Raw genomic sequence first — 13,965 nt, 5'->3', positions numbered from 1 at the left:
TGGTTGCTTCTACAATGCATTGTGCTGTGTGGAAATGAAAAGCCTGACACTCAGCTCCTCCTCCTCACTTGGAGCTCAGGAGAGAATGGATGGGTCTCTGCATCCCAAGGGACTCTGATAGACCTCAGAGCTTTTGGATAAATCTCACTGGGTCACAGTCAGAGCTGTAAAACATGATAACAAAGGTAACCCATTATCAGATTTCTTGAAAAAAGTTTAAATTAGCTATTAAGCAAAACAGAAATTCAGGTCTCCATCTCAGTCCTCAGCGGAGATGTGCAGGAGAGATGCAGAAGCCTCCAGGCACAATCCACTTCTAAAACAAGGCAAAGGATGCAATCAATTATTTAGCTGAGTAGAGAGACAGACAGGCATGGTGTGGCAGTTCTGGCTGTGTCTGCTCAGCCACCTTGAGGAGACCTTGGGCCTGTGGCATCAGGAATGCTCCTCCCAACACTCAGCGTCCCCTGCCAGGGGACAGCGGGCACTGCTCCACCCCACAGCTAAACTTCGCTCTCGGGCTCTCACATCCTGCCACAGTGAGACAGGAGTTTATCCCAATGATCTGGGAAATGGAGCACTTATACATACACACACCTCAGTTGGGAACCTTTAGGCTTGGCTCAGGAAACCCTCTTCAGGCTCTTTCTTGTGCTTTAAGCCAAGCTCCTTGACTTGTCCAGGAAATAACAGAGAGACTTGGGAGATCATAGAATCATGGAAGGGTTGGGTTGGAAGGGACCTTGAGAATTGTCTACTTCTAACCCCCCTCCTGCTGCCTTCCACTAAACTAGGTATTAATCCATTGTGGAGGATTGTTGGAGGTTAAATGGCATGTGCCGACAGTATCAGATGTGCTCTAGCCTTGTACTTAGAAGGAATCTGTGAGGAAAAACTCAACTGATAAACTACAGAGGCACTTCATATTGCAGCTTTGGACCATGAAAGGGTCTTGAGTCGTTTAGTCAAAACTAAACTGAGGATCCCTAAAGAATCACTTGCTCCATATAAGTTAAAACACTCTGGCAACTTCTGACATTCCAGTTTCAAGAAAGAAACTTTTTCCTTTGAGAAAAACTCCCCAAAACTCCCAGGTAAGAAAAGGCCTTAAATGGTTCCTGTCCTCGTGCTCAGGAGATGTGCAGGGAAGGCAGAGTCAGGTTCTGGTGCTCCCCTGCCCTGGGAAGCTCCTTGGAAGTTCAGCTGTGGTTTTGGTTCCTCTGCTGGCACCTGCTGTACTTTCTGCTTGCTGGTGGTTTCGCACGCATTGGTGCTGCCACATTTCCTTGTTTACTGGCAGGTCACCGTGTCCCTTGAAGGTCTCCAGCCATTGTTCAGTGCTCAGAGGTTTGTGTTACCAAGAGTTTTGTGAGTTCAGTGTAACCGTGGTGACATCGGCAGCTTTGCCTGGAGCAGCTGCAGTGCCCTGCACCCTGTCCTGCCCCTCAAGCTGCCTGCTGGGAGCAGTCCCTGGCACAGCACCTGCCTTTCCCAAAAACGTTCTCAGGCACTGTCTGGGAAAGTGTTGCTTGGCACAGGCCAGGAGCTGTGGGTGGCTCACAAACAGGCTTGGATGATCACAGGCTGGTGCTTAAGTCCACACCTTGGCTCTGTTTCATTTACTACTATAAACAAAGCCTTTGCTGCTCTCTGTTATCCATCCTTGAGTGATCCTGAATGCAGAAATAGATCTCCTGGGAGTGACTGCTCTGCAAGTCACCTTGCAAAACAGAGCAGCACTTAAAGTAAAGGGTCCCCACAGAGTTTTGACTTGGCCAAACAAACATTATTTCTTTGGAAGGCTTCAGTTTAAAGTCTTCATTGTTATTATCTGTGAGATGTCATTAAGGAAGCTACGTAAACTGACAGAGGACATGAGATATTGGGAAAAAATTTTCCCTGTGAGGGTGGTGAGGTCCTGGCACAGGGTGCCCAGAGTAGCTGTGTCTGCCCCTGGATCCCTGGAAGCATCCAAGGCCAGGTTGGATGGGGTTTGGAGAAACCTGGGACAGTGGAAGGTGTCCCTGCCCATGAAGGGGGTGGAATGAGATGGGCTTTAAGGTTCCTTCCGCCACAAACCATTCCTTGACTCTGTGGTCTCCAGATAAATGCTGCAGCAGGGGTGGTGGGATGATTGAGCATGGTTGGTGTGTGGGTCTGGTTCAGGGGTGTTGAGTTCATTTTCCCATCTGCAGGAAGGACCAGGCAGCAAGAGCAGCACCTCAGGGAAATGTAACAAACGGGATAGGGATGCAGGTGTTCTTTCCTGGTGCATTTTTGGAGCATCTGCTATCTTAAATTTCCTACACCCATTTGAGAGAATGGGTGACTGTCTAATGGTCACTCGGTGAACCTGCTACCAAGTGTTGGAACCAGTTAGTAGTTCCACATTGCACTGTGGCTGTGAGTCCACTCTTGGTTTTGTTTGTTGTCCAAGAAATACTTGTGTTTCTGAAACATGGCATGACCATTCCAGTGCTTGCTTTTGTCTGTGCCACCCATCTCTGGAGCTTGGTTTGACTCAACATGATCCTTTCTGAGAGGACTTTGTGTCATTTTAGGATGGTTAAGATGTGAAGCCATAATATTTTATTTCTTACTCCTTTCCCAGTAACTGTTAGCATATCCTTAACCTTCATGCTTCTCTTGAGCACTGAGTTGAGGCTTTTGAGAGCTTCCCAGTGACCTCAAAGCCTTTGGGATCTGCACCAAACTGCTCCATGTCACAGCTGGGGTTATGCTTTGATCATCTGTAAATACTCTTCACTTATTAATGCTAAATTTCACACTCTCTGGATCATTCTCTATTGTCAGCAGCTTTGTCACATCACAATGACTTCCTTTTCCAGGCCAGTTGGGAATGACTTGACCAGTGTGTTCATGTGAGAAATGCGCTGATTCCTACTTCAGGCCTCCTTGTCAGGAAGCACAGCCAGGGTAGGGTTCACATTTAGGGGCTGTTGATAAACACCAGCTCAGGCCTCCCCCCAGAAACTCCCTGGTCTGATGCCAAGTGAGCTCATATTCCCAACTTACAGGTGATAAGTGAAATGGTTTAACAGTGGGTCTGTAATTGGAGGGAGGAAAAAAAGAAAGAGAAGGAGAGAACAGAACAGCCTTAAAATCAAGTGGAAGGTGTTCCTGCCCATGGCAGGGGGGGGTCAAACAAGATGATCTTCAACCTCCCTTCCAACCCAAACTATTCCATGATTCTATGAAATAACTATTACTTTCCCAAAATACAACCATAATGATTTTAAGTTCTTCTCTCTGGTTTAATTTATAAATACAGTCATATCTATATACAATAATATCTATTTTATATATTTATAGGTTACAGGATATGTTAATATATATAAATAGAAGTAAGAGATTGGACTTGGGGATCTTGAAGGTCTTTTCCAACCTAAATGATTCTATATTATTGTAAATAAAAGTGTGAGGCTGATTTAGTCTCTCTGTCAGTGCTGTGGTGATGAAAAATGTTTTTTTGAGATTCCCTGCCCTCTTTCACTTCTCAATGAGAGTCAGTGCTGTAGATAGAGGAGCTGCAGCCAGGAGTAGCTCAGGTGTGGCTGTGCACAGGGAGCGTCTCCCGGGCCGGCCCCACGCTCCCGGGGGCTCAGCAAGGCTGTGTCTGCGTGTCCCCACAGACATGTGCGCAACGGGGCAGTGATCGCGCGCTGCAGCCAGCCCGAGATCAGCTGGTGGGGCTGGCGGAACGCCGACGACGAGTACCTGGTGACATCCATTGCCAAAGCCTGTGCCTTGAACCCCGGAGCAAGGCCGTCAGGCACCGCGCTGCATGCCGGGAGCAGCGACGGCAGCGAGCCCTGCGACGCTGACTTCGGTGAGATGGCTCCTGCCAGCCCTCCTGAATGGGGACATTGCTGTCCCAGGGCAGGGCTTTACCCTAGTGTCCGGGGAGAGAACCTGGGCCCTGTCGTGCTGTGACCGTGGTGTGCGGGTGGCTCTCTGGGCTCACTGAGGAGGGAGGTGCCAGGAGCTCAGTCCCTGTGTGTCCCTGCAGACTCGTCCTTGACAGCGTGTTCGGGCGTGGAGAATGCAGGAGCCCCTCAGAAGCTGCTGATCCTCGATGCCAGGTCCTACACGGCAGCCGTGGCCAACAGGGCCAAGGGAGGTGGCTGTGAATGCGAAGGTACCAAGGGCCAAGAACATCCCAGAGCATCTTCTTCTTGGGCCTGGCAGTGGCTCTTAGGGCACAGCTGGGGATTGGGACAGCATTTTGGTGCTTTGTCTCTGGGAGTGTGTTCCCACACAGGGATCTGGTGGGGCTGGATCAACAGGCCAAGGCCAATTGGATGAGGTTCAATTAGGCCAAGTGCTAGGTCCTGCATTTGGTTCACAGCAGCTCCACTGGAATGTTCCAGGCTGGGGCAGAGTGGCTGGAAAGCTGCCCAGTGGAAAAGGACCTGGGGGTGCTGGTTGGCAGCAGCTGAACACAGGCCTAGGTGTACCCAGGTGAGCAACAGGTCAATGACACCTGAGCTGTACCAGCAATAAAGTGGTCACAGGGCAGTGACAGTCCCCCTTATCTGGCCACTGGGGTCAGTTTTGTGCCCATTAGGACAAGAAAGACCATTAAGAGGGAATGGAGCTAGGAAAGGGCCTAGAGCACCAGGAGCAGTTGAAGGAGCTGGGGAAGGGGCTCAGCCTGGAGAAAAGGAGGCTCAGGGGGGACCTTCTGGCTCTGCACAACTCCCTGACAGGAGGGGGCAGCCAGCAGAGGGTCAGGCTCTGCTCCCAGGGAAAAAGGCACAGGATGAGTGGAGGTGGCATCAAACTGTGCTAGGGAAGGTTTAGGTTGAATATGGGAAAAATTTCTTCAGTAAAGTGTTGTCAGGCCCTGGCACAGCTGTCCAGGGCAGTGTTAAGAGTCCCTCTCTGTGGAGGGGTTAACAGATCCATGGATATGGCACTTGGGGTCATGGTCAATGGTGGCCCTGGCAGTGCTGGGAAATGGTTGGACTCAATGACCTTGAAGGTTTTTCCCAACTAAGGTTGGGAAAAACCATGAACACCAGGGGTGGTGTGGGAGGGGTGGCTGCACTGGGGTGTGGAGGCAGTTGCTGCACTAGCAGCAGAGTTGGATTTGATGACCCTTGTGGGTCCCTTCCAGCTCAGAATGTTCTGTAGCTCCTGTAGCTCTCTCTAAATGTTCCTGTCTCTTGTGTCAGAGTATTACCCCAACTGTGAAGTCGTGTTCATGGGCATGGCCAACATCCACTCCATCCGGAACAGCTTCCAGTATCTGCGTGCTGTCTGCAGTCAAGTGCCAGACCCCAGCAAGTGAGTGACTCTTCTTTGAGTTTGATGCCATATCTGTCAGTGACCTCGGGGCGGGGGGGTTTCTACTCTGTTATCCTTTTTTTATCCCAGGTTTCTAACTGAGAAAATGGAGGGATGGGAAAGTGTTCACAGTGCTTGAATGCTGCTAATTTAGATCCATTAATCCAGAAGGGATTGTGGCACTGGCTCAGTGTCACTTGGTTGTGTGTATCCTCTGGGGGTTTCTAAAATGTGGGTGTATTTGAGAAAAATTCATTTTGGGGTTGGATTCTTTGCCCTTCTTTCCAGGTTCCCTGGCTCCTCTGGGACATGTTTTAGAAAAGACTGATTTTCACTGAGGACTTCAAGAAAAATGAAGTTAAAATGTAAATTTTTTTTTTTCAGTAGAGAGCTAAACAACCATTCTTGCCTTTTTTCCCCTTTGCAGCTGGCTTTCAGCCCTGGAGAGCACCAAGTGGCTGCAGCATCTGTCTGTCATGCTGAAGGCAGCAGTGCTGGTCTCCAGTGCCATGGACAGAGAAGGGCGTCCGGTGCTGGTTCACTGCTCTGACGGCTGGGACCGGACTCCGCAGATTGTGGCGCTGGCAAAGATTCTCCTGGACCCTTACTACAGGACCATGGAGGTAGGACTGTGCTCTGGTGCGGTTCATGTCTGTTCAAAGGCAGCTTTTATCTCAGAATCTCTGTGGAAAGGAGCAGCACTGCGTTTGGGAATAAGCTTAGTGGTGTTTCTGAGCTGCTGGGGTGGGTGTTGAGTTTTCCCTGTTCTCTTCCTGCCTGTTTTGGGTGAACTGTTCCTCATTCCTTTACCCAGCCTGGGGAAATGTTGTGGGAAACACCATCTTGTGCTCAAAGTTCAGTTCCTTCCCTACTCTGAATTCTCTGAGCTGGTTACTGCGTAGACATAACAACTGTTAGTTTGTGTCTGGAAACCTCCAACCCTGGTGTGCTTTGCTCCCAAACCAGGCACCGCAGCAGCCTCCTTCCCAGCCTTTCCTGGTGGATGGGGCTTGCTTTGTCCTGCCACATGTCCTCGGCAAAGTCTCTGCAGTTGCTTTTCTTTTAATCACAGGGCTTCCAGGTGCTTGTTGAATCGGACTGGCTGGACTTTGGTCACAAGTTTGGGGATCGCTGTGGACACCAGGAAAAGGTGGAAGATCAGAACGAGCAGTGCCCAGTTTTTCTCCAGTGGCTGGATGCTGTTCATCAGCTTCTGAAGCAATTTCCCTGCCTCTTTGAATTTAATGAAGCTTTTCTGGTAAGAAATACATGTGAGCAGAAACAGAGGGAAGGTCGTGATGTTTTACAATACTGGAGTTGAAAGAAAAGAGGACTGCAGAACCTGGGACATCGTGATGTGATGTGATCACAGAATCCCAGAATAGTTTGGGTTGGAAGGGAACTTAAAGCCCATCTTGTTCCATCCATCCCCTGCCGTGGACAGGGACACCTTCCACTACTCCAGATTGCTCTGTCCAGCCTGGCCTTGGACACTTTCAGGGATGGGACAGCCACAGCTTCTCTGGGCAGCCTGGTCCAGGACCTCACCACCCTCACAGAGAACAATTTCTCTGTAACATCTCATCTAAATTTGTTCTCTTTTAGTTTAAATCTGTTCTCCCATGAAGGGGTGGTGGAGGGTTTGCATACTCTGGTTTTCCTGAATCCCTTCTCCAGTCCCTTTCCACCCCAGGGAATTCAGATGCCAGCAGCAGCACTGGTTTGATTTGCATATCTCAGAGCTATATGGGTCTGAAATACTTTTTTAAAAAATAAAATAGAGGAAAAAAATTCATCTCTGTCTTGCCAAAATATGTAGGACAAGGTTCTAGAGAGTCATTTGGTTCTAGAGGGATGGGTTTGGTATCAGCTGAGTGAGACTTTCCCTTCAGTTGAAGTGATCCCTGTCCTGCCCAGTGTGGAAGCAAGGACAGCAGTGAGGTCACCCAGGGTAGGCAGTGCATGAGCCATCCCAGAGGAGGGGAAGACATGTCTCCTGTAGGCAGGAGCCCCCTTTGGCCCCCCCCTGGCTCTGAGTGTGGCTCTGCCTCCCTGCCACAGGTGAAGCTGGTGCAGCACACATATTCCTGCCTCTATGGGACCTTCCTGGGGAACAGCCCCTGCGAGCGTGAGATGCACAACATCTACAAGCGCACGTGCTCCGTGTGGTCCCTGCTGCGGGCTGGCAACAAGAACTTCCATAACCTGCTCTATATGCCTGGATCCGAGCAGGTCAGTAGAGCTCCTGACCCAGCTTTCCAGGCTTTTCCCCTGGCAGGCACTGGGGAGGGGCTGAAGGGGTTTCCGAGGCGTTGGGATCTGACGTGGGCGGTGTCACAGGTGCTACATCCAGTGTGCCACGTGCGTGCCCTGCACCTCTGGACAGCCGTGTACCTCCCGGCCTCCTCGCCACATCCTCTGGGACAGGAGGACATGGACATCTATATGCCCCCTGGATCTCAGAGCCAGGACTTCAGTGGCAGGTATTTGGACAGGTAAGAGCTTAAAGCTTCAGGCTCAGGGTGTTGCATACCCACAGATCTTCCTGCCCTTCTTGTAGTCTGTTGTCATTTCCCTGTTGTTGTTCTCATCTTCCTTGTGAGAGCAAGAGCTCTGTAGCAGTGCCCCAGCCACTCAGAGAAGGAGTTGAGGTCCCTGCTGCACCCCAAAGGCAGAAAGCCACACTGTGGTGTTGTGCATTTCAGCTCCTGCAGCTGCGCTGCCCATCTCCACCGACCCCTGGAGCTGTAATGGGGAATATTTCCCTGTCCTCATCTCAGTTTTGAGTGAAACCAGGGACGTTTTGGGGGGTTTATTGTGAGATTTGCTTTGCTTTTGGGTTCTAGATTACCAAAGACAAGATCTATGGATGACCTGCTCTCAGCCTGTGACTCCAGCAGCCCTCTGACCCGCACATCCAGTGACCCCAACCTGAACAACCACTGTCAGGAGGTGCGGGTGGGCTTGGAAGCCCGGCATGCCAACACTGAAGGGGGTGAAGGTGCTGCAGTGATCACAAGAGAGGCACAGCCCAGGGAGGAGGAGAACCCTCCCCTGCAAGGCAGCAACCATGCTGAGCACGAAGGGCCGAGCAGGCAGCTGGGCAGCCAGTCTGCTGTGCCAGCCAGCAGTGTCCCTGTGGAGGTGGAAGAGGGAATTGGAACACTCATGGAGGAACTGGATGGCAGAGGTCCAGATTCAAATCCTTCTGGACAGGAAAACAGTGACAAGGTTTCCACCAGTTCTGGAAGGCATTTGGAAACCTGTCCTCAGGAACCTTTGAAGGCTGCTGGCACTGTGTCCAACGGAAGAGGCTGTCCTAAAAGAATCACCACCTGCATTTCGAGCCAGGAGTCCCTGGCACCAGGCACCCCTTCTCAGGACATCCCAGGCCCTGCCCTGGGTATCCCATGCCCAGATGCAGACAAGGGCAGAGGTGATGCTGGCCGGGGCATGCCTTTCGAGGAGCCTGGCCAGCCAGGGAGGCTCCTGCTGGAGCAATGGCGCAAGCCCATTTCCCAGAGCCAAAGCAGTGAGTTCTCCTTCCTGGGGTGCAACTGGGACAGTTTTCAAGGCATGGTGACATCGCTCCCCAATGGGGAGCCCACACCCAGACACCTCCTCTCCTATGGCTGCTGCAGCAAGAGGCTGAGCAGCAAACCCCTGCGGGCCCCAGGCCTGTGCCTCAATGGCCCATGGTCTGGCAGGGAAGGTGGGAAGCCCTCAGCCTGTGCTGGCCATGTGAGCACACATTTTGGGAAGCCCAGCCGTTTGTGGCTGCCCTGTCACCTGAAACAAGCCTCTGGTCCCAAGCACCTGCCGCCAAAATGTCCTTCTCCTGTGCCTCCTGTCTACCTGGATGACGACGGGCTGCCCTTCCCCACGGATGTGATCCAGCACCGTCTGCGGCAGATCGAGGCCAGCTACAAGCAGGAGGTGGAGCAGCTGCGCCGGCAGGTGCGGGAGCTGCAGCTGCGCCTGGACATTCGCCACTTCTGCGCCCCTCCAGCCGAGCCCCCCATGGACTACGAGGATGACTTTGTGAGTACAGGCCGCTCACACCCCACACCGGGTCCCTGGTACCCCTGTACACCTTCCTCTCCAACCCACAGCTCTCCATACCTTTGGGAGGGGGTGGGAAAAGATTGTTCCTCTGTCAGTCGTGTCCCCGTCCTGGCAGTGTCCTCTTCCGTCCAGAGGTATCTCTGCTGCTCGAGGACCAAACTCCTACACACTCATGGATGCTTTGCACCCTGTCTGGGGGCTCGGGAGCCACCTGGGTGCCCCTCACCAGCACAAGAGTGTGTAGAGCAGGGCATGCCCTGGAGTGTGTGCCCAGCAGAACAGGGGATTGGTGACCTAGTCTCGTTTTTCAGACGTGTCTTAAGGAATCAGACGGCAGTGACATGGAGGATTTCTGTTCGGACCACAGTGAGGACTGTTTGTCAGAAGCAAGCTGGGAACCTGTGGATAAGAAGGAGACTGAGGTATGTGTCCCATCATGGAGCTGTGATGCAGTGGGAGGGAACATTTTTTGCAGCTGACCTGGCTGAGCACAACAGCAGAGAGTGGTCTGGAAGTGAGGCAGTGAGCATGTCCTTGACTCATCCTCTGCTGCTAATGGCTCTGGTGGGGTAGGCTCACTGTGAGGTGTGGCCCAAAGCCACCCCCAGCTTGCTCAGAGCTGTCACTGGGGGGGTTACAGATGGGAGCTAACTGGTGTCTGCCCTAGGTCACGCGGTGGGTCCCAGACCACATGGCCTCACACTGCTTCAACTGTGACTGTGAGTTCTGGCTGGCCAAACGGAGACACCACTGCAGGTAAAAATGTCAGCACTCTGGGCCTGTCCTCCCCTCAGCCTGGTGTCAAAAAATGCCCCTTTGCCAGGTCTGCTCCCTCCAGCTCCCAAGAGAAGCTTTTAGGTCTTTCCACTACATGGCAGGCCTCATCAGTTCCCTGCAGAGTTACATTCTACATTGTTCTTGTTTCTATTTTTCCAAGGCCTTTGATCCCTTTCTGGGACAGCAATGAATCCCTGTCAACACTAGCGGTTTGCTTGCACTGCTGACCACAGTATAAAAAACACATTCAAAATCCTCAGTCAGGCTGGTGCTTTGCCCTGACCTGGACCCTTTGTACTTGCTAAAGTTCTGCTGTGGTGGTCTCAGCTCTCTTCTCACTGGTTTTCTTGCTCCTTGACAGGAACTGTGGGAATGTGTTCTGTGCTACTTGCTGCCATCTGAAACTGCCCATCCCTGATCAGCAGTTGTACGACCCTGTCCTTGTTTGTAACTCCTGTTTTGACCATATCCAAGTGTCTCGTGCCAGGGAGCTCATGAGCCAGCATATGAAGAAACCCATTGCCACAGCTTCCAGCTGAATGCCAGACCAAGGACCTGTCTAAGCCCAGCCTTTTCTCTCATGGGTTTGAAGGGTGACTCTGCCTCCAGGGTAACTGTGAAGGCCTTTGGTGCAACACTTGAACACCAAGCTGGAATACACTGTCTGCAGCAGCCTTGCTGCCAGGCTGGAGCAGAGGAGCTCAGATCAGAGTTTGCTGTGTCCCCACCCTGGAGCTGGTGGGCCCGTGTGTTGTAGCCCTGATGGCCTAGGGCTGAGAGAAGATCACAACCTCTTCCTTTTGTGGGCTGGAAAGCAACGTTTTCACAGCTGTTTGCCTGTGCAAAGTCCCTTCAAAGCAATAGAAAGGCATGTTTAGAACCACCTCCCCCTCCAAAGGCAGGCTGCTGTGTGAGAAGGAAGAGGGCAAGCTCCCGATGGTCCTGTGGGCATTGGAAGGGCCTCAGGCTGGAGCAGATCTGTAGATTTTCTTTCCATGAGTGTGATTTGCGATCAGCTTGGTGAACAAGACTCACGAGCCATCGCTAATTGATTTTCTCTCAGGCTCTGAAGAGAAATTCATTCCAGCTGAAAAGAGCTGAGCAGATTGTGCCCATTTTCAGGCTCCACTGGGTTTGGTGTCTCACTGGACTTCGTCCCTGCCCCCAACACCATGGGGAGATGGGAGATTGGCTTTTCACTTCTGCTCTGCCCCTCTGCTTTGTCTGCGGTTGTGTCACAGCCTGGTGCTAACACAGGAATGGCACACTGATCCTCTGCTGGCATGGAAACAGAACTCATGTTCCTGTGTTTCTCCTCCTCCCCTTTTCTGCCCTCAGCTCTCCACTTCCTACTGCTCTTTATCCTGAAAACTTGATACCTTGAGGGTATAGGCCATAATGTGTTGTTTTACCTCCTGGAATGTGCTGTCTGGTGTATGTGAGGGTTTCAGTCCAAATGCTGCTATATATTTCTGTGCACTTAATGTAACCCGAAGAAGGGAGAATGAAGCATCGATACCAAAACGGGAGCGGGGAAGGACACTGGCTGACATAGACACTACGGTCTGTGCTTTTCACTTTAGGATGTACAGCTGCAGTGATAACCATGACATGTGGCATTTGTTCAGTGATGGAAACAATCTCTCTGACTTGCCCCACAGCTACCTGAAATGCCTCTTGAATTTGACTTCTTTTTTTGTCTCCTGTACAGCGGTCAAAGTTCAGAGTTGCCAACTTGTAAATGCCTCTCTGCTTCTTCTTTAAACTAGAGAGCAGGAATCCCAACTCATCCTAAGGACAAAGAACTGGGTTTAGAAAGGAAGAATGTTTTTTAAAGTGGGCTTCAGTGGGCTTGTAATCCCTGGATCCCTTGAGGAGCATCCATCCTGCCTCCTCTTTAAGGCATCTGTGGATACTAGTGAGGAAGAAGAGTTTGAAAGTGGGGTGTTTCTTTGCAGAAGTGTAGGTTCTCTTTCCAATATATTCTGCACTTCAGGAGCTGAGACTCGGTTTGTGGCAGGGAAGACCTTGGTCTGCTAACAAGGCAAAGGACTTGACACTGTTGTGATCTGCCAGATCTTTTGATAACGGTTTGTCATCTCCATCAGATAGAATGAAATAAGGACCCTTTACTGCACTTTGACTTGTCAGCCTCTGGTTTTGTAAATCCTCATGTGTAAGTGAAGCTCATCTTCTGAAGACCCTGTACTTACTTAGACTCTGCTTCTTTTCCATACTGGGAGCAACCAACTTGGCTCTGGGAAGAGAAGGCACCTTGCTTCAGATTCTCCCCTGCCTTGTACCTTGCAGTCATTGCTGGACATGGAAACGTGATCATTGGCCTGGCAGAAGGAACTTGGATTTACTCCTGTTTTGCACATGTTGGAATGACTGCAAGTGATGAGGAAGCCAGAAACCAGGTACTGCTGGCCCTCCCATTCAGGCCATTAGTCCAAACTGCTTTTAGCTCTTGTGAGTTTCAGCGTCACAATGTGCTGGCCAAAAACTCCAGTCAGTTTGATGGCATTGTGACAAACGAAATGTGCTGTACAACTCGATACGGTCGAAATAAAATCTCTATATTAGTGCTGCTGGGTTTGGCCCCTTCTTTCCTCTGTGGGGAGTTCTGCTTGCCCAGGGGGTTTCAAGCTGCTGTTACTCACCGCCTTTTCCCTTGATTAAGGTGTGTTTGGGATTTAATATCCCTTTGCACAATCAGAATCACAGGCAGGGCACAGAACACCTCTCCCCTCTTCCAAACAAACCTGCAGGATGTCCTTCCCAGGATAACCAGAGCCTTCTGCCTCTCCTATAAGGAGTCGAGGAATTGTTTTCTTTCCAAGGAAGCATTGTTAGGCAGGATTCCCTGCTATGAAGAAAGGCTGAGAGAGTTGGGATTGTTCACCTGGAGAAGAGGAGACTCTGGGGAGACCATAGAGCCCCTCCCAGTGTCTAAAGGAGCTCCAAGAGAGGGACTTTGGACAAGGGATGGAGGGACAGAACACAGGGAATGGCTCCCACTGCCAGAGGGCAGGGTTGGATGGGATATTGGGAAGGAATTGTTCCCTGTGAGAGTGGGCAGGCGCTGGCACAGGGTGCCCAGAGCAGCTGTGGCTGCCCCTGGATCCCTGGAAATGTTCAAGGCCAGGCTGGACGGGGCTTGGAGCAGCCTGGGATGGTGGAAGGTGTCCCTGCCCATGGCAGGAGGTGGCACTGGATGGGCTTACAAGGTCCTTCCAACCAAGTCACTCTTTGATTCTATGATCCCCTCACTCCTCACTGATGTTTTCCTACCACTTGTTCCAGGTGGGTGTGTGACTTGTTCCTCTGTGCTGGATAGTGGGTGGGAGAGTTGTGCTTTGTCAGCTGGATGGTGCTGCAGGTCAGTTATAGTTTGTGATGGAGCCGGAGAGAATCTCCTGGAAAGCCTGTCCTCAATTCAGAGATCCAGGGATATTGAAATTCAGCAGATGCCTGGTAAACTACTCCCTCAGTTTGGCTCAGGTGTTCCTGTCAGACAGATGATACCTAAAGGCCTCGTATCAGAAATGTTGGGAACAGGACAGTTTGTCACATTGAAACATGAACCATTGTTCCTCACAGTCGAATGCTGTCAGCTCAGGAGGCTGCTTTTGCTGGAGATTGCAAAACTGAGACAAAGAAGGTGTTTAAATGAGATTATTTCTAGAAACCAGATAAATCAGTGAAATTATAGCCCCGCAAACACTTGAATACAGATTTGTGATGTGAAAGGGAATTGGTACTACCAATGAGAACTGACATGAGAATTATGAAGAGTTTAGAGGGGTAGCC

At 51.1% G+C, this 13,965-nt stretch overlaps 1 protein-coding gene across 4 annotated transcripts in view; it reads left to right on the top strand.

Annotated features, from left to right (window-relative positions):
- Nucleotides 1-12,739, top strand: part of MTMR4 (myotubularin related protein 4) — a 55,071-nt gene extending 42,332 nt beyond the window's left edge. For all 4 annotated transcript variants that reach the window (XM_059866340.1, XM_059866342.1, XM_059866341.1 and 1 more), the window contains exons 9-19: nucleotides 3,654-3,850; nucleotides 4,031-4,159; nucleotides 5,199-5,310; nucleotides 5,738-5,933; nucleotides 6,383-6,568; nucleotides 7,372-7,542; nucleotides 7,651-7,805; nucleotides 8,157-9,351; nucleotides 9,687-9,797; nucleotides 10,043-10,131; nucleotides 10,514-12,739. In XM_059866340.1, the coding sequence (XP_059722323.1) occupies nucleotides 3,654-3,850; nucleotides 4,031-4,159; nucleotides 5,199-5,310; nucleotides 5,738-5,933; nucleotides 6,383-6,568; nucleotides 7,372-7,542; nucleotides 7,651-7,805; nucleotides 8,157-9,351; nucleotides 9,687-9,797; nucleotides 10,043-10,131; nucleotides 10,514-10,691 (2,719 nt within the window). In that variant the 3' untranslated portion in view covers nucleotides 10,692-12,739. The remainder of the gene's footprint in view (nucleotides 1-3,653; nucleotides 3,851-4,030; nucleotides 4,160-5,198; nucleotides 5,311-5,737; nucleotides 5,934-6,382; nucleotides 6,569-7,371; nucleotides 7,543-7,650; nucleotides 7,806-8,156; nucleotides 9,352-9,686; nucleotides 9,798-10,042; nucleotides 10,132-10,513) is intronic.
- The last annotated feature ends 1,226 nt before the right edge of the window (nucleotides 12,740-13,965 follow it).

The sequence above is a fragment of the Haemorhous mexicanus genome, chromosome 22, assembly GCF_027477595.1.
Source record: "Haemorhous mexicanus isolate bHaeMex1 chromosome 22, bHaeMex1.pri, whole genome shotgun sequence".
Taxonomy (NCBI): domain Eukaryota; kingdom Metazoa; phylum Chordata; class Aves; order Passeriformes; family Fringillidae; genus Haemorhous; species Haemorhous mexicanus.
Note: the sequence above shows the minus strand (reverse complement) of the source record. Positions and strands in the feature narration are given on the sequence as shown.